This window comes from Oenanthe melanoleuca, chromosome 18 (genome assembly GCF_029582105.1).
Source record: "Oenanthe melanoleuca isolate GR-GAL-2019-014 chromosome 18, OMel1.0, whole genome shotgun sequence".
NCBI classification, from domain to species: Eukaryota; Metazoa; Chordata; class Aves; order Passeriformes; family Muscicapidae; genus Oenanthe; species Oenanthe melanoleuca.
In genome coordinates, this window is record NC_079351.1 from 926,969 (window position 1) to 945,592 (window position 18,624).

The 18,624-nt window shown below is 59.8% G+C and overlaps 1 protein-coding gene across 9 annotated transcripts in view; it reads left to right on the forward strand.

The window, feature by feature from the left end:
- Positions 1–18,624, forward strand: part of BAIAP2 (BAR/IMD domain containing adaptor protein 2) — a 39,834-nt gene that overhangs the window by 17,813 nt on the left and 3,397 nt on the right. Inside the window, exons 4-15 of one of the 9 annotated variants that reach the window (XM_056505920.1) lie at positions 272–333; positions 610–681; positions 1,166–1,303; positions 10,647–10,799; positions 12,180–12,407; positions 13,112–13,193; positions 13,620–13,821; positions 13,926–13,994; positions 14,187–14,349; positions 14,491–14,589; positions 15,910–15,944; positions 16,374–18,193. In XM_056505920.1, the coding sequence (XP_056361895.1) occupies positions 272–333; positions 610–681; positions 1,166–1,303; positions 10,647–10,799; positions 12,180–12,407; positions 13,112–13,193; positions 13,620–13,821; positions 13,926–13,994; positions 14,187–14,349; positions 14,491–14,589; positions 15,910–15,944; positions 16,374–16,404 (1,334 nt within the window). In that variant the 3' untranslated portion in view covers positions 16,405–18,193. The other 8 variants (XM_056505915.1, XM_056505914.1, XM_056505913.1 and 5 more) reach the window with 8 other exon arrangements.

Sequence of the window (18,624 nt, forward strand, 5' to 3'; positions counted from 1 at the left end):
TGGCTGCTCTGAGTGCTGTGTGTGTCCCTGTGCTGGGGCTGCCCTGCTGTTGGGGTGCTGCTCATCCTCTCTGCCCCTCCTGCCCATCAGGGTTTGCCTGTCTGAATGTCTCAGGTGAGCCTTGGCTCACTGCAGCCCCCAAAGGTGGGCACAGGGGGTACCCCAGGAGCCCCTGGCTCTGGCTGGGGACCCCTCCTTGCCACAGGTGCTGCCTGCCCCAGCCCTGGGGTGTCCCCTGGTGTCCCTCACAGCCCCTGTCCTGTCTCTGCAGGGGATGTGCTCTTCCAGATGGCAGAGGTGCACAGGCAGATCCAGAACCAGCTGGAGGAGATGGTGAGTGCCCAGCCTGGCGTGCCAGGGTCCCTGTTGGTGCCAAGTGCTGTTCTGTGCCTTGTCCAGACGCACCAGCCCCTCTGCTGTGGGTTTGCAGAGCTCTAAAGGGTCTGCACTGCTTGGGCATCCCCTCCAGCCCTGCTGTGCTCTCTGAGCCGTCCCTGGCTGCTCTCAGCCCGTGCTGCCCTGCTTGGTGCCCTCCCCAGAGCCATCCCCAGCTCCCAGGCAGCTCTGCCCTCCCTCCCCAAGCACTCTGTGTTTTCTCTCTCCCTGCAGCTCAAGTCCTTCCACAACGAGCTCCTGACGCAGCTGGAGCAGAAGGTGGAGCTGGACTCGCGGTACCTGAGTGTGAGTTCTGTGTGTGAGTGGCACAGCCCGGCCTGGGTGTCCCTGGGGGTCCCTGGGTGTCCCCATCCTTGCTGGGTGTCCCTGGGTGTCCCCTGTCCCTGCTGGGTGTCCCTGGGTGTCCCTGGGTGTCCCTGGGTGTCCCCAATCCCTGCTGGGTGTCCCTGGGAGTCCCTGGGTGTCCCCCATCCCTGCTGGGTGTTCCTGGGTGTCCCTGGGTGTCCCCCATCCCTGCTGGGTGTCCCTGGGTGTCCCTGGGTGTCCCCCATCCCTGCTGGGTGTCCCTGGGTGTCCCCATCCCTGCTGGGGGATGCCATGCCACGCCACAGCCCCTGCCCCAGGCACAGACGTGTCCCTGGTGTCACACAGCCCTGTCCCCCATTTGCTCTCTGGGAATCCCCCTTTGCCAGGGGCTCTGCTGGCTCCTGCCACCCCTTGGCACCAGGAGCTGCTGCCAAGGCTCAGAACTTTCTCCTGTGGCACCCAGGCTGCGCTGAAGAAGTACCAGACAGAGCAGAGGAGCAAGGGGGACTCCCTGGACAAGTGCCAGGCCGAGCTGAAGAAGCTCCGCAAGAAGAGCCAGGGCAGCAAGAACCCCCAGAAATACTCGGACAAGGAGCTGCAGGTAGGGCTGGCCCAGGGCTGCTGAAACCCCTGGGAAGGGTTTGCTGCTTCCTTGGAGGGTGTGGGTGGGAGGGGAGGCAGGGCTGGGAACGGGCTGTTCCCTGGGCACAGAGGGGCTGAGCTCTGCTCCCTTTGCCTTCACACATGGCCCCAAGGGATCCTGAATTCCTGATCCATCCTCCCTGATGGGTGTGCTCTCCCTCTGGCAGGGTGTTCTTTCTCCCCTGGCAGGTTGTTCTCTCCCCTGGCAGGGTGTTCTCTGTCCCCAGCAGGTTGTTCTCTCCTTATCAGGTTGTTCTCTCCCCTATATCAGGGTGTTTTCTCCCCATCAGGTTGTTCTCTCCCTGGCAGGTTGTTCTCTCCCTGATGGGTGTTCTCTCCCCAGCAGGGTGTTCTCTGTCCCCTATCAGGCTGTTCTCTCCCCAGCAGGTTGTTCTCTCCCTGGCAGGGTGTTCTCTGTCCCCTATCAGGCTGTTCTCTCCCCAGCAGGGTGTTCTCTGTCCCCTGTCAGGCTGTTCTCTCCCCAGCAGGTTGTTCTCTCCCTGGCAGGGTGTTCTCTGTCCCCTGTCAGGCTGTTCTCTCCCCAGCAGGGTGTTCTGTGTGTGATTTCTGTGCTGTGCCTCTTCCCCCTCCCGCGGGGGCGGCGCTGGGGGCGGCTGCAGTGAATCAGAGCATGTGATGGTGTGAGGGGTGTGATGAGGGGTGTGAGGGGTGTGATGGTGTGAGGGGTGTGAGGGGTGATGATGTGTGTGGTCCCTCCCGGGGGCTGCACTCAGGGGTGGGCAGGGGGGACTCAGAGCTCCCCACAAAGCAGGAGACAAGGCTGAGTCCCACTGAGGAGCACCCAGAGCAGTGATGAGGGGCTGTGGCACTCAGGGTCAGTGATGGATCCCATTTGGGGTCACTGATGGATCCCATTTGGGGTCACTGATGGATCCCACTCAGGGTCACTCATGGATCCCATTTGGGGTCACTGATGGACCCCACTGCTGTGCTGGGGGCTCTGCTGTGCTCTCCAGAGCTGAGCAGCTCAAACCCCCTCTGAGCCTGGCACCTCCACAAGTCCCAGCTTTGAAATTCCTGCTGAGCCAGACGAGCCCAGCCTGGGGATCAAACCTGTCACCCCCCTGAGCTGCTGACAGGGAACTGTTCCCAGAGCCTGTCCTGTCCTGCCAGAGCTGGGGCAGGGATCCCCATCCCACAGGGATGGAGGGAGGGCTGAGCCTTCTGCTGGGATGTGGCAGGGCTGGGACAGCCCTGCTAGCACAGCTCTTCAGGCAGGGAAACAGGATCAGACACTCATTCCCTTTAATCTTCCAGCAGTAAGTATTTAGGAAGTGCTTATCTCCAAAAAAGCCTTCAGATGGCTTTTGAGCTTACAGAGCTATGAGACCCTTCCAGCTCAGAATATTCTGTGATTCTGCTGTGCTCTGCAGGGGTTTGCTTTGCCTTAGATCTGAACACAAAGTTAAAATTGCTGAATGCAGCCAAGAGGGCACTTCCCCTCTCTTCTCTGCTGGCTGCAGAGCTGGTGTTTCCTCAGCAGAAAAAAGAGTGTTTGGGGCCACCCTGGGCACTGTTTTACCTCTGCCTGGGACTGGAGAGAGGGGGAGCCCAGCCTGGAGCTGTGTGGGTGTTGGTGCAGAGGAGAGAGCTTTGTTTTGGGCTTTGCTAGGCTGGAACTGGGCTTTGAGGAGCTGAAACTGGGTTTTGGGGAGCTGAAACTGGGCTTTGAGGAGGTGAAAGCAGGTTTGAGTGGATCAGAGCACACACAGAGCTTTGTGGGGCTTTGCTTTCCCTCAGCCTGGTCTGTGGAGCTGGCCCAAAGCCACTTGCCAAACCTCTGGTGGTCTGTTCAAGCACTGGGGATGGTTTTGGGGTACTGACAGCTGCAGCAGGCTGGAGAACACAGACCCATCAGCCTGGAGTCCCTGATGGGCTGTGGCTGGTTCTTCTCTCCTCGTGGGAGAAGCTGCTGCTGCTGAAGTGTCACCTCCTTGGAGCAGCAATAACATCTTGCTCTTCTGGAGGCTCATCCTGTGAAGCTGCTGGGGCAGCTGCCAGCCAGGAGTCTGGTGCTCTGTCATCATCTTCCTCCATATTTAATGCTCTGGGAAGCAGAACTGCTCCTCTCTGCCTCTTCACCACTTGTGGAGTGGCCACATCTTGTCATCACCTGCCAGCAGCAGCAGGCCTGTCCTGCAGGGACCTCTGGGTTTATGTAACATTCCCCAGAGTGGGAGCAGGTTTGGGGCCACCAGGCCCTGCTTTTGGCACAGGACAGCCCTGGTCTGGGCAAGGGCTGTGCCTCCACTCTGCTAAATCCATCACAACAGCCCAAACACCTCACTGGTCAATTCAGCAGTTCCCCCTTTATAAAGCAAAATGAATACTGGAGTTCAGCAGGGGCTGCACCCAGCCATGGGGAGCAGGGGGCTGAGGGGGTGTGATGGCCACAGACTCTTGCAGGAGGATTCTCCTGAGCTGCATCAGCCCTTGCTGCATGGACAGAGCTGCTCCAGGCCTGTCTGCAGTCACCTGTCTCTGTTTGGTGACTAGTGCTGGTTTTGTGGAGTTTTCCACACCAGGACCAGTTTTGCAGCATTAAGTGGCTGAGGAGTTAAAGCAGTCTGGTGAGCTCACATAGCTGAGAACCAGCTCCAGCTCCCAGGGGCTGCAGGGGTGATGTCCCAGCTCCCAGGGGCTGCAGGGGTGATGTCCCAGCCCCAGGGCCTGCAGGGGTGATTTCCCAGCCCCACAGGCTGCAGGGGTGATTTCCCTGCCCCAGGGGCTGCAGGGGTGATGTCCCAGCCCCAGGGGCTGCAGGGGTGATGTCCCAGCTCCCAGGGGCTGCAGGGGTGATGTCCCAGCTCCAGGGGATGCAGGGGTGGTGATGTCCCAGCCCCAGGGGCTGCAGGGGTGATGTCCCAGCTCCAGGGGATGCAGGGGTGATGTCCCAGCCCCCAGTGGATGCAGGGGTGATGTCCCAGCTCTCACAGGCTGCAGGGGTGATGTCCCAGCCCCAGGGGATGCAGGGGTGATGTCCCAGCCCCAGGGGATGCAGGGGTGGTGATGTCCCAGCTCCAGGGGATGCAGGGGTGATGTCCCAGCCCCAGGGGATGCAGGGGTGATGTCCCAGCCCCAGGGGATGCAGGGGTGGTGATGTCCCAGCTCCCAAGCCCTGTCTGCCATGGTCAGGAGTGAGGCTGTGCTTGGGGGTTGTTGCTGCTGAGTGTCACATTAAGCCAGGCTTTTATCCCTCATGAATCACTCCTGAGCTGCTCTCCACACAAGGAGTGAGGGCTGAGAGCCTCACATGGCTCCTCTTCATGGAGTAGCTGAGATGGGGCTTGACCTGTGTTGAAAACCAGGAGAGCAAACCAATTCCTTTCACTTCACATCTCTGATGAAGAAGAATGAAAACAATATTAAGATTAAACAATCACCAAGGAAGCTCAAGTGCTGTAATTTCATTAAAGGCTGGTTGTGATCAGGCCATGAAATCAAGGTCATGATGGGTTTGGGACCTGGATTGAATCAGCAGCTCAGCAATGAAGTTATGTTGGTTCAAAGTATTTATCAAATCATATTAGCCATGTGAGCAATTGGATTTCTGCACGGGGCTAAGACAAAACTGGATGTAATTCAGCCTAAATAGCAGTGCTGGGGCTGGGTGTTTGTCCTGAAAGGCTGTGCCTGACCCAGGTGACAGTGAGTGACCCTGGGTGGCAGCTCAGGCTCTGCCTTCACCCACCCCTGCTCCCATGGCAGTGTGCTAAGCATTGAATACCTCTGTGCCAAATAACCTGGGGGGGTTTTAAACTTTTGTCATTGAAACCTCATTTGGATATTCCCATCAGGAGAAATAATTTTAGGTGTAGGTCAGGAAGCTCCAAATGACAGAGAGTTTGCACAAACCAGGTTATGAGGTTTGTGTGAAAGTCAAATAGGGAAGGACTCAAAGCTCAGCAGGAAGAGAAGAGAAGAGAAGAGAAGAGAAGAGAAGAGAAGAGAAGAGAAGAGAAGAGAAGAGAAGAGAAGAGAAGAGAAGAGAAGAGAAGAGAAGAGAAGAGAAGAGAAGAGAAGAGAAGAGAAGAGAAGAGAAGAGAAGAGAAGAGAAGAGAAGAGATGGGATATTGGGAGAAATTCTCCTTCAGAAGGTGCCCAGAGAAGCTGTGGCTGCCCCATCCCTGGAAATGCTCCTGAAGTGCCTGTGCAGCTCAGGGCTGTGCTGTGAGATTTGGGTACCAAACCTGAGCACTGAGCTGTTGCTCTGGGGAAGGTTTTGGGCAGGAGAAGGTGAAGCAGAGCTGGCTGGAGCCGGCTCTCCCCTGGATCCTGCTCTGGGTTTTATGTAACAGCACACGTGTGCCAGGCTGGGGCAGGGCTGGGGCCAGGCAGATGTGACCATAACGAGGGGAGACAGCCCCTCCCGGGGGAGGGAGGCAGCCTGGGGCCCTGGAGCTCCCAGGATCCGCTCTGCCATCACCTCGGATCACCATCAGCAGCCGAGCCCACGGAGCTGTGGCTGCAGCCAGGGCTGGGCAGGCTGGTGGGCAGCACGTCAGGGCTGAGCTTCCCTTCCATGGCTGGGGTGCTGGGCAGGGCAGGGGGAGGTTGGTTGCCCCCTCCCAGGGCTGTGCTGTGCCTGTGTGGTTCCTGTGGCTTTGCAGGGTCAGTGTCCCCACAGAAGGCAGGGAAATGTGTTTGGGCTCCTGTGGTGGCCAGTGGTGGCTGTTCCTTGTTGTTTTATTTGGTGTATTACATGAGAGGTTGGGTCAGGGCTCATCCTGAGCTCTGCTCTCCTTTCCTGGCTGTGGGAGAGCCTCAGACATCCCAGGGCTCAGATCCAGCATTGCTGTGCCTGGCTGGACACACCAACCAACCCCAGTGACACGCTGGGTCGTGTGTGGGGCTGCAGGAGGGGACAGTGGCTGCTCCAGGGTCTGCCTGGCACGAGCAATTTCTGGGAATTTCTGAGGAAAAGCTGAGGATCCCTGGCTGCTTGCTCTGCTCATTTTGCCTCTCTGCTGTGGTGGGGTTTCAGCAGGTTTGCCTTGAGTCTGTTCCCTGCCTCAGATGCTCTCCTCCTGCTAATCAACCTCACTTCTTTTTTAACTTATCCCATTTCTAGCTGTTCTCCCTCGTGGTTGCCTAAACAAATCCTCCTTTCTCTCTGTGTTTACTCCTTCCAGGTATTTCAGCTGCTGCATCGATCCAGCACAGTCCTCTCTCTTCCCTGACCTTTCCTTTCCCTTTTCCCACTGCTCTGGTCCTGACCAATCCCTCCTTGGGCTGAGAGCTGGGGTTGGCACAGCTCCTCCCTGCCCTGCATCCCCCCAGAAGCGTTCCTGCCGTGTGCTGCCCTTGACTTTCTGCTCCCAAAATTCATGGCTGGGCTCTGCTGGTGACCCCAAGGCAGCTCCTCCCTGCTGGGGCTCCCCTCGTGTCCGTGGGGCCAGGTTGGTCCCAGCCACACTCAGAAGGATCTGGGGTGATGATTCCTGTGCTGGAGCTCGGCGCTGCCCTTGGCTGGTGCTCTGTGTTTGTGTTCCTGGCGGGGCTGGAGGTCTGAGCTCGTTTCCAGCCAGGCTGTGCCCACCACAGGCAGCGGGGGCTGCCCCACCCGCCCGGCAGCAGCGTGTGCTCGCACCTCTCGGGGCCTGACATTTCTCAGCTGCTCTTTGATCTGCACCGGAGCAACGTTCCCTCCCTTTCTCTGCTCCTCCTGCCCTCTGAGCTGTCCCCGTGGCCCTGGGGAGGTGGCAGGGCTGTGTGCCCTGGCTGCCTGTGCAGGACAGCTTGGCAGCAGCTCCATCCCTTTTCATCTGCTCGTGTTCCTAATTCTGCCTGACCCCCAGGGGTCACTGGGCTTGGCTCTGGAGCGGCTGTGCCCGGCTCTGGGGGGTCCCTGGCTGCAGTGGGTGCCCCAGGCCGGGCAGGAGCCCTGGCAGTGCCAGCCCTGGCACAGCAGCCTGTGCCACAGCCTCTGCCCGGCCGCCACGTGCTGACACTGCTAATTAGGTCAGCGGCTCCTGGTGAATTGGAAGTGGATGCAGGAGGCAGGGGGGGAGCTCGGGGGAGTTATTTGAGGCCTCTCCAACCTAGAAACCCAGAAAAGATTTTCTGGAGCTGTTGGGTGGCTCTGGTGTGTGCTCTGGCTTTGGGTACGACCACCACACTCCCTGCCTGCTCAGATCACAAATGGGTTTCTTTTTCCTCCTTCGAGCTGGGAATTTTACATAGACGATTCTTAACATGTGAATTTGAAGCTGACAACCTCAATCAGTCAAGGTCTCAGTTTACACTGAAGTGCTTGAGTGGTTCCTGCTTGTCAGAGAGGTCTTGGGGAAGCACCTTCCCCAGTCCTTAATCAGGCCATGCCAGGCTGAGGAAGGAGTTTGGCTGTGGCTCAGTGTGGGGTGGCTGAGCCTTCCCCCATTTCTGGGGCATGGAGACGAGAGCAGCAGCCCTGGTGGGCACCAGGCTGCAGGTGAAGCCTCACTCCTGGTAAGGCAGAGCCTCTCCTGGCAGTGCACTCCCCAGATCTTACACTGTGCTTTGTGTGTTACTTTTCTCCCCCTGTGCATCTGGCACATTGAACAGGCTTTTTATTTAAATTTGCCTTTCTGGGCGTTATCTGAAAGCCCACTGTCATTCTGAGCAAACCCAAACTGAGAACCACCCCGTGAGCGAGGAGTGTCGCTCGCCATTTTGTGGTGGAACAGCGTGTAAACCCGGGCTGTGGGTAAATCAATGGCACATGGAGCATATTTACATGAAGTATATAAAGCTCTGAGTACTAAGTTTGGAGCGTGGGCTCTGCTCGCGGAGCGGCGTGTTCCGACTGGCTGAGACAAGCCTTTCCCCAGCACAGGAATTAGCAGCAGCCTTGCAAAACCAGCCTGAGAGCAGGGCTGTGAATAAGCTTCTACCTGTGGGTTCCAGTCCTGGGGGAGCTGCAGCTCTCTGGCTGCTGAGCCCGGGTTCCTCCCCGTGCTGGAGCCGTGCCCTGGCACTGCCTGACCCGGCGTGGGGATCCTGCAGGGAATCACTGCAGGAGGGGCCTTGAGCTGCTGAGCCAAATCAGCTGCAGCTGAGCTCTTCTACTCCTCACCTTCTCGCTCTGGGTGGCCCAGTTAGGAAATTAAGCAGGATGAGTTTTGGGGATCGGGGTCTGTGTGTGCTCTGCTATTTCAGGTGCTGTCAGGGTTGTGCTTTCCTTCCAGAAATGGGGCTGTGCAGGAGGGGGAGCGTTGTCCTGCCCCTTCCCCTGGGACAGAAACTTGTTGTGCAGGCAGGTGTGGGCGGCAGGGCTTGGTCCATCCTGAGCGTACCAGGAGGGGCCAGAGCTCTCCATGCTGGCACTGGGGCACCCATTCCCCATCTCCCACCACTGCTGCCAGCCTCTGCCTCTGGGCTCTGTCCCTGTGCTGTTCCAGGCTAATAATACCCGGGAGGAGGCGGCTGCCTTCCCCAGCGCATCCTCCTCCTCCTCCTCCTCCTCCTCCTCCTCCCTCGGGGGTTTTGTGTGCCCAGGGCTGCTGCTGCCTCTCCCTGTGCTCAGCCCCAGCCCCTCTGTGCTGGCACAGCTGTCCCAGTGCTGTGCTCTGTATCTTTGCTCCAGGGTGATGCCAAAACCTCCACCTCTTCCACTCGAGTGCCCACCGGCATCAGCTCAGTTCCCTTCGCTTATTTCTCCTCAAGGCCACAGGCATTTGTACTACATTTTCTCATTTTGGAAGAAAAAAATTCTCTTTGAAATAGGGCTGTTGGTTGCAAATTGGGTTTTTAATCAGTTTCTCACTGACCCCCTTTCCCTCACCCAGCTGGTGCAGTGTGGGGAGACCCAAAACCTGCTGGCTCTGGCACCAGCCCTGCACAGGGGGTGCTCGGAGCAGGGTGGGAGCCAGGAGCAGGTCCAGCCCCAAAATAATCCCCCTTTGAAGTCTGGGATGTCACTGAATCTTGCTGCTTTTGTTGGTTTGCTCCATTTTGTGTGTCTGCTAATAAATATTGTAGCACGCTAAAAATATCTGATAACCGTGAAGAAGCAGCAAAGCTGCTTTAGGCCTGAATTTCCAGTTTAATTCCTGTCTCAGAGAAGCTTGGGCTGCCTGAATCAGGTTCAGTCCTGCCTGGGCTGGGGGTGTTGTGGCTTTCCAGTGTGGTGGTGTGACTGTCCTAGGGAAGAGATGGTGGCAAGGAGGTGTCACAGTGTGGGACAGCGATGGGTGAGAGGTGCTGCTCTCAGAGCCCCTGGTGCCACATCACAGGTGGAAGCTTGGAGCATCCAAAGGGGTGGAGGAGGAGAAGGTGGCTGGGTCAGGGACCTGGGGACACCTTGTGTGTTCTGTGCTCAGGTGCTGCCCTGTGCTCCCTGGTGTCCCCTGTGCCACCTTTCCATGAATCCGGGCAAAGCAGCCAGGATCCCCCAGCCCAGCCTGTGTGTGCCAGCTGTGGTGCTGGCAAAGCCAGGGTGTGACACCAGGGAACATCCAGGGTATCCTGTGCCAGGTGTGGGGCTGGCAGAGCCCAGTGTGGCACCAGGGAACATCCAGGGTATCCTGTGCCAGGTGTGGGGCTGGCAGAGCCCAGTGTGGCACAGCCGTGCTGTCACCCATCAGGAGAGCAGAGCCAGGGTGTGACACCAGGGAACATCCAGGGTATCCTGTGCCAGGTGTGGGGCTGGCAGAGCCCAGTGTGGCACAGCCGTGCTGTCACCCATCAGGAGAGCAGAGCCAGGGTGTTACACCAGGGAACATCCAGGGTATCCTGTGCCACTGTATGATGCTGGCAGAGCCAGGGTGTGGAGCCAGGGAACATCCAGGGTGTCCTGTGCCAGTGTGTGGCACTGCCATGGCACCATCTCTGTGTCCCCTGTGTGAAACACAGACTGAAGGGGAGTTTTGGGGGCCCTGTGTGTGGCAGGGTCCCTGTGCAGGATCCCTCACAGCCTGGGGAACAGGGGAGATGCTGGAGTGCACAGGAGCTGCTGCTTTGTGAGCTGGAGGCTGCGGGGGCTGCTGCCAGTGCTGGGCCATCGGGGCAGCCCCCAGCAGCCCCAGCAGCCCCCAGCAGCCCCCAGCAGCCCCCAGCAGCCCCCAGCAGCCCCAGCAGCCCCAGCAGCCCCAGCAGCCCCCAGCAGCCCCAGCAGCCCCAGCAGCCCCCAGCCCGGGTGGTGAGCGGGCGGCCGCCGGGTACAGCTCGTCCCGTGCAGCCCACGGGCTGAGTCAGCTCTGCGTGGGGGCTGCCGTGAGTCAGGGGGCTGAGCAGGCACACGTGCCTGTCCCGTGCCGGGGTCCCCGCCTGCAGCCCCCTCCCTGCCTCTCTCCCCCTTCCAGTACATCGAAGCCATCAGCAACAAGCAAGGGGAGCTGGAGAATTACGTGTCTGATGGGTACAAGACGGCTCTGACGGAAGAGAGGAGACGGTTCTGCTTCCTGGTGGAGAAGCAGTGCGCGGTGGCCAAGAGTGCCATCACCTACCACGCCAAGGTGAGCCAGCCCCGGCTGCCCCATCGCTGGGGGGGTGCTCCCAGCTCAAGCTGCATCCACAGAACAGCCTGGTATCCCAAAATCCACATCTGGTGCAGCTCAGGGGGTGATGGAGCAGCAGGTGACTCCAGGGAAGATGCCCCAGCAGGAGCAGCTGCTCCAAATCCCTCCTGCCCATGGCAGCTCCCCATTGCCCTGCCCATGGCTGCCCCCATCTCCTGCAGCAGGGCTGGAGCTGCCCCCTGCCCGCCTGGGAAGCAGCAGCACCTGCTCTGGCTGGAGCAGGATCCCTGCAGGGAGGGCTGGCCGCGCTGTGCCGCTCCCCAGCCTCCTGCTCCCGCTCTGGTTGTTCCCAGCCCCGCCCTCCGTGGCTCACAGCCGCCATCTGTCACCGCCACGCTTGGCATGGAGCAGCAGAGGGAGTTGGGATTAGTCAGCTCTGCCCTGGCACATCCACGGGCTGGATCCACGCTCGGCTCGCTGAGCGTAGTGCAGGAGGGGAAAACACCCTGCAGGGCTGGGGGTCAGCAGGAACAGAGCAAAACCTCGCTGCAGCAGCACCCAGGGGGTGAGTGTGCAGCAGGGACTTTGCAGGTGCCTTGTCCAGAGCGTGGTGGGTGTCCTGCTAAAATCTCCACCCTGCTGCTGCCCGTGGCTCCTACAGGATGCTCCACAGGATCATGAGGCTGCACCCACTGGCTGCTGTTGGGGAAATGTGCAGGGGCTTTGAAATTGGATTTAGAGGGGTTTGATATGCAGAACCACATTTTGTCTCCAGATGAGGCAGAGCAGAGACATCAGGTCACCCTTGGTTGTGCTGGGGAGTGACCTCGAGGGAATTGGGACATCTTCCCCCTCTGAGTCACACAACAGGATGCTCGTACATTCTGGGTGAATAGGGACAAGTTTGGCTCCATCTGTTCCCCCCTGGGAGCATGGTAGCAGGTGGCTGCCAGTCCTGCAGGCAGGGAGCAGGGGGGCTTGGGTGCAGCTCTGGGGCCTGGAGCACCCAAAGGAAGCAGCTCATCCCTCGGGATGTGGGGACAGCCTGGAGCAGGGCTGTGCCCTGCCAAGCTTTCAGGCCAGTTTTATTTCCCTGCTCCACGTGGGACCCAGCTCCCTGCAGCCTGGAGATGCTGGACACTGGATATCCTGGAATAAACTGGGGAGATGGATTACCTTTTCCTTCCCTCATTCCCATTTTTATGATACCTTCCCGGCTCTGCTGGAAGCAGGATGTCCCTGTGTGTTACCTGAGCCATGCACAGAGCCACTGACCCACCCCAGACCAGCTCAGCCCTGGATCCATGTGGTGCTGCCAGGGCAGGGGGGGCAGACCACTGCACCCCTGTGCCCTCACTGCTCATTTTCCTCCTGCAGGGGAAGGAGATGCTGACGCAGAAGCTGCCGCTGTGGCAGCAGTCCTGCTCGGATCCCAACAAGATCCCGGAGCGCGCCATACAGCTGATGCAGCAGATGGCTGCCAGCAGCAATGGCACCATAATGCCCAGCCCTCTGTCCACATCCAAGTCCAACCTCATCATCTCTGACCCCATCCCTGGTGCCAAACCTCTCCCTGTCCCCCCGGAGCTGGCACCTTTTGTAGGAGTAAGTATCTCTGTGCTGGAAGCTGTGCTGCCCTCCTGAGCAAAGCCGGAGGGACGAGCCCAGGCCGGTGTCACCGCTGTCCTTGGCAAGTTGCCCTCGGCTGTCACTGATGGCAGGGATGGCAGCTCTGTGCTCTGCCATCCTGGGGTGTGGGAATGAACCTGGCCTGGGGATGGGCAGCCTGTCCCAGCTCATCCTGCTGGAGCTCTGAGGCTCCCAGGGGCTCTTTGGGGAACCCACAACTGGACCTGCCTGTCCAGGCTGGTCCCCAAGCTGTGGGACTGAACCCAGGTACCCCAATAACTGTGGGAGAAAGGCCTGGAGTGACCCGTGGGATGAAGGACCCTTCACAAGAGGGTGTCCCCTTATGTGGGAGCACGAGCTGAGCATAGAGCTCAGAGCAGTAAAACCCCACAGAGGTGACCCCCCTGCTCCCCCCAGAGCAGTTTGGTGTGGGTGGGAGCTAAACCCAACAGGACAAAGCTCCGGTTTGCCTCTGTCCCTGGAGCTGTGTCCCTCTGGGCAGCTGCAGGGGGTGCTGCCCTAAGGAAGCCCCTGTGTCCCCCTCCCCTCCTGTCTCGCAGCGCATGTCAGCACAGGAGGCCATGCCGGTGATGAACGGGGTCTCGGGCTCCGACAGCGACAGCTACAACCACTGGTCTGAGATGAAGCCAGCACAGCCCAAATCTTTATCTCCTCCCCAGCCTCAGAAGCAGCTGAGTGACTCTTACTCCAATACACTCCCAGTTCGCAAAAACGTGGCACCGAAAAACAGCTACGCCTCAGGTGAGACCCCAGCCCTGCCTGGGGGGCCTGGAGCTGGCAATGCCACAGGAGAGCTCTGGGGACAGGGTGGGGATGGTGACTGGGGTGCTGCTGTGGGGGGACAGTGACCAGCAGCATCCCCTTGCTGTCAAGTGCTGCTCGTGCCTCTTGGCGTTAGGAAATGCTGGAGCTGGGCTCTGCCCTGCGGTTCCACAGGATTTCCAGGAGGAAAACCTTGTGGATCTGGCACAGGGAAGCTGCTCCCTCTGCCACGGCTGGTGCGTGATGCCAGAATCTGGTCCTGCTCGTTGAGGGAAAGGTGTGAGACACACCGGAGATTTTAGTGCAACCTGGGCTGAAAGAAGGAGGGGTGGGGGGGCCTGTCCTGTGCCTGGGATGGAATTGGGGTGCAGGATTTGGGGCACCCAGCGGTGTGTGTTCCCCCAGCTGAAAACAAGACACTGCCACGCTCCAGCTCCATGGCTGCCGGGCTCGAGAGGAACGGCCGGACGCGGGTGCAGGCGATTTTCTCGCACGCTGCCGGCGATAACAGCACCCTCCTGAGCTTCAAGGAGGGAGACCTCATCACCCTGCTGGTGCCCGAGGCCAGGGACGGCTGGCACTACGGGGAGAGCGAGAAAACCAAAATGTGAGTGTGTGGGAGTGCTCAGTCCTCGCGTGGATCCTCCGTGCACAAAGCCGGGTTTGTCAGCAAGCATCGACATCAAACTCCATCCCACCTTTGCCTTTCAGGAGGGGCTGGTTTCCTTTCTCCTACACACGGGTCCTTGACAATGATGGCAGCGAGCGGGTCCACACCAGGTAGGAGCATCGTGTGGGGTGACAGGGAGTCTGTGTCCTTGGGGTGGGAACTAGGAATTCCTTAGGAATTCTTGTTAGGAATAACAGCACACCAGAGGGGTGGTTGCTGCTTCTGGGTGGCTTTTGCCATGAGTGGATGAGTGGCCTGGGGGTCTCTGCATGGAGCTGACACCTCTGTTCTGGGCTCCCCAGCCTGCAGCAAGGGAAGAGCAGCAGCACTGGCAACCTCCTGGACAAGGATGACATCTCCATCCCGCCACCAGACTATGGCATGGCCTCCCAGGCCTTCCCTGCACAGGGCACCAACACCTTCAAGCAGCGGCCCTACAGCGTGGCCGTGCCTGCCTTCTCCCAGGTGAGCTTCTCCCGTGGCCTGTCCCACTCTGGGGGATGTTTGAGGAGTGGGGGATGCTGGAGCAGATCCCTCCCCAGGAGCTCCCGTGGGGATGCCTGGGGGTGCCGAGGGCGGCTCTCCAACCTCTGTTCGTTGTTTTAGGACTACCTAATGCCCTATGGGTGTGCAATTAAAGACTATTCCAGTGGCCTCTGCCAAGCACCCTTCGCTCACTACAAGCCTTACACTAGGTCGACAGCTGTAAGTCCGATGCTTGCAATGTTTCCCTTGGGATTTATGGAGATTTGGCTGTTTTGTGCCTGGTGATCCCTTGCCTTGCCTGCCCCCTGCTCCTGCTGAGCGCCTCTCCTGGGCTGAAGGGATGCAGGGAGCCCATGGATGGGGAGGAACAGGCAAGGCACGGGGGCAGTGGCACAAAATGGCCCCGTAAACCCCCAAAGGACAACACTTGCTGACTCCATGGGAGTCTCCCACCAGAAACAGGCTGCCCACAGGCAGCTGGAAGTGTTTTCTCTGGCACGTGCCAATTCAAGCCGGTGACAGTCCCGTGGCGACACTGGGCAGATCCTGGACAGGATTCCAGGGTGTCCAAAGCAAGCCCAGGGCTTCTTGTATCACAAGCCAGGGAGGATGCACGAGCAGGTGGGATCAGCCTAACCCAGGAGCTGCTGGGGCAGTGGAGCTCTCCCACCAGGACAAGCACAATGGGATGAGCCACGCTGGCATCAGGTGCTGGCAGATGAGGAGAGGATGAGGAGGGAGAGAGAAGGGCAGTCAGCACTGACCTTCAGCAGGGAACCTCAGCTGGGATCTGATCCTCTCTGCAGGGACTGGGGAGGAAGCACAGCCCCACTCCTTGCTGTTTTGCTGGGGTGTTCAGCAGGATTTGCTGCTGGGGTTGGTATTTTGTGACTGGGAGCATTCCTGGGAAGGTGGGAATTGGGTCTCTGGTGGCTGTGGGTCTCCAGCTCAAAGGCCAGAGACTCCCCCTCTTTCCTGGAGTGTCCCACGTATGCCGTGGAGAGCAGAGCTGCTCCAGTCATATCCCAGGGCAGATCCTTGCTCAAGGAGGGATGTCCTTGAGGGATGTTCTCCAGGCCTGGTCCCTGTCTGCATCCCCTCTCTGCAGAGCCTGCTCAGCACTGGCTAAAGGAGAAAATGGTCCAAAACCCTGTGGGTTTCTGGTGGGAGTGAACACAGGCAACCCCTCTTTCCACGGAACATTTCACTGGTGTGTCTCAGTCGTGCAGCCCCTTTCCAACAGTCTCAGCATCTCAGCAGCAGCCAGAGCTCTGTTCCTCAGAGGGGCTGGGCAGAGCAGAGCTGCTCTCCCTGCAGTTGCTTTTCCATGTCTGGCCAGATAAATTCTACAGAGAGTGGTGCAACTTCACTCTCTGCTGTGTGAATCCCACTCCAACCATCTCCATACGTCCTTTCCTCTCCAAATGCATCAGCTCTTGGCTCCTGATGCACTTTGGTTTGTTCCTGTGACCCTCTGGTGGCACCTGAGCAGGCACAGCCCACAGTCCCTCACTGTGCTTCCTCCCCTCCTCTCCGCAGGGCCTCGATGACTACGGGACGAGGTCTGTCAGCAGGTAAGATGTCACCTTCCTGTCACATTCCCTGCGAGCTGTTGGCGCTGGCTGTGGGGGAAGCCTGGGGCTGTGTCCCCACGGGGGTCCCTGCGTGGGGCTGGCAGTGCCTGGGACGGGGCCAGGTCTCCTCTGTGAGAGTGGGGGGACCCAGGGAGGGCAGGTCCCAGGGCCAGCCTGGTGTCCCCAACCTCCTGCTCCTCCAGAGTCGCGTCTCCCAACCTCCTGCGGGCTCACCCTGCACGGGAAGCCGCGGGGAGCTCAGTCTCCATCCCCTCTCCTCGGAGCCGCCCCGTCTCGCTCCTGGGGCTGAGCCCGGGCTGGGTGGAGCTCGCTGCCGGTCCGTGCTGGGTCCGGTGCCGGGAGGGGTCTGGGCTCCCGGCTCGCTGCTGCCCCGCGGCCACTCTGGCATCTCTGTGCTTTGTTCCGCAGCGGCAGTGGCAGTTTGGTATCAACGGTGTGAGGACACCTGGGCTCGCAGCGGCCCCTTGCTGCTTGGAAGAGCTTTCTGCTTCTTTCCCCCCCCCTCCCCCTTTTTTTTTTCCTTCCCTTTCGTTTCTCTTTCTCTACTTCTTTTGGATTTGAAACTCTTGTGATCTTCAAGGAAACCATGGTGCTTCTCACCCCTCCCTGGTGTTCACAGTGCCCTTGTTTCTGAAGCCTTTTTTTGGAGCAGAAACTGCTGCCAGGTCTGTGCTCGCAGCCCAGGTGCAGTTGTCACTTAGTGGGACCCGGTGTTTGTCCTCCCGTGTGATGTTAGCGATGCACTGTCCCCCCGGGGCCGCGCCGGCCGCCCCGCACGAGCCTGGACCAAACTCCCAGACTGGATCACATATGCATGGCCTCTGGTGTCCGTACTGTTACCGAGCATCCGGGATGCCCGCGCCCGGGATGCCGCTCCCGAGGGAGGGGCAGCGTCCCCTCCTCCCCCTCGGCCCGATCCGCTTCCATCCCAGCGCCGTGGCTTTGGGAGAAGCGGATGGCACAGAGCTCCCGCCCCGGGGAAAGGGCTGCTTCTGGGCTGGGGTCCCCTGGGAACCCCCCCCGGAAGGGTTACTCCTGGTTGTTTTATAAATATATATATATATTTTTTGTAGCAAGGTATTGTTACCTCACGTTAGGGCTGGGGCTCCGAGGATTGCTCGCATCCCCAAACCAGGCTTGGGCGAGGCAGCCCCTGCAGGGGGCTCGGCGGTGCCCGGGGGTCCCCACCCCGCACCGGGGGTCCCCCTCCCGCACTAGCCCGGCCCAAGCCCTCCCAGTGCCCGTGGCCGTCACCACTGCAAAGCTGTTCACGCTTTTTTCTGATGTGATTTTTAAGACCTCTGACATTGCCTGTTTACTGGGACATTGCTGGCAATAGACCTCCCCCACCCCCACCCCGGACCAGTTTTTGGGTTATCTCCTCGCCTACGGGCACACTGTTCTGAGCCCCTCCTGCATCGATGTCCGAATTTTGCTAAGGATTTTTAACCCAGGATATTTCACGATGAATGACTGAATGCAGAGGGGAAAAAAAAAAAACAAACAACCAACAAACCACAAACCCAGCCTAGCAAAGCCTGTGTGGAGATTGTAAAGTGCTGAAAAACCTTTTTTAAAAAGCCAGAGAGAATTGTGCCCTGTACTGAGTTATTGTTTGAATAAAAGTTTTATTTATTGCATTGAGCTGGGCCTCGGTGTCTTTTTCGGCTGCCGTGCCTGCGTGCTGCCCTGACCGCCTGCCTCGCATTGCCAGGCCGTGTTTTTGTTCCCTGCTCCATCCCCGGGGACGCTGCTCATCCCGCCGGCACTAAACAGCTTCGCTGAGCGGGAGCAGCGACAGCTGCTTTAGGGCCGGGCCCCGCGTCCCCGAGCATCCGAGGGGTGATGCTGCTCCTGTGCCGCATGCCGAGGCTCCGGCTGCGCTTTCCCGGCGCTGGGAAAGCGGCGCTGGCCGGGCCGGGGGAAGGAAGCCGCCCCCTCCCTTCCGCAGCCCCCGCCGTGCCCGGCCGCTGCTCCCACAGCTCCCGCCTGGCCGTGCCCTTCCTTCCCCTCCTCGCAGCACCAGCCACTCAATAAACACGACTTTTCCTCCTTTTTCTTCTTTTTTTCCCTGCTGTTTGCTCTGCCCCCGCCGGCGCCGCGTGCGGGGCGGCCAGCGGGCTCTCGGGCCGGGTGGCCACCGGCTCGTGGCCTTTAAGCCTCTCCTTAACCACGAACCTTCTGTTCCCATCAAGCGTCCCGGCGTCCTCCAACCTGCCTTCTGTTTCCCTTGCAGCCCCGATGTTGAAGTGGCCAGGTTTTGAGGTGGCCCTGCCCGTAGTTAGTAAGTGACATTGCCGCGGGTGCGCTGGGCAGCGGGTGCCGCCGCGGGGCTGCGCGGGGACGGTGCCACCGCTCTGCTTCCCGCTGCACCCACCCCGGCGCGTCCCCTCCTCCGCCACCGCCTGTCCCCGAGCCTGTGCCGAGAGCTGCGGGCTCCCGGGCCGCCTCTGCCGCTCGCCCCGCTGCGCTTGCCGGGCTGCTGAGCCGCTCCTGCGCTTCCCCCGCTGCCCGTAACCAGCTCTTTGGTCGCAGCTGTCCTGCCCGGTGTCCTGCCCGGTGTCCTGCCCGGTGTCCTGCCCGGTGTCCTGCCCGGTGCCCGCCGCTGTCCCCAGCCCTCTCGGGCGGGGCGGGGCACGTCCGCACTAACCGCAAGTTT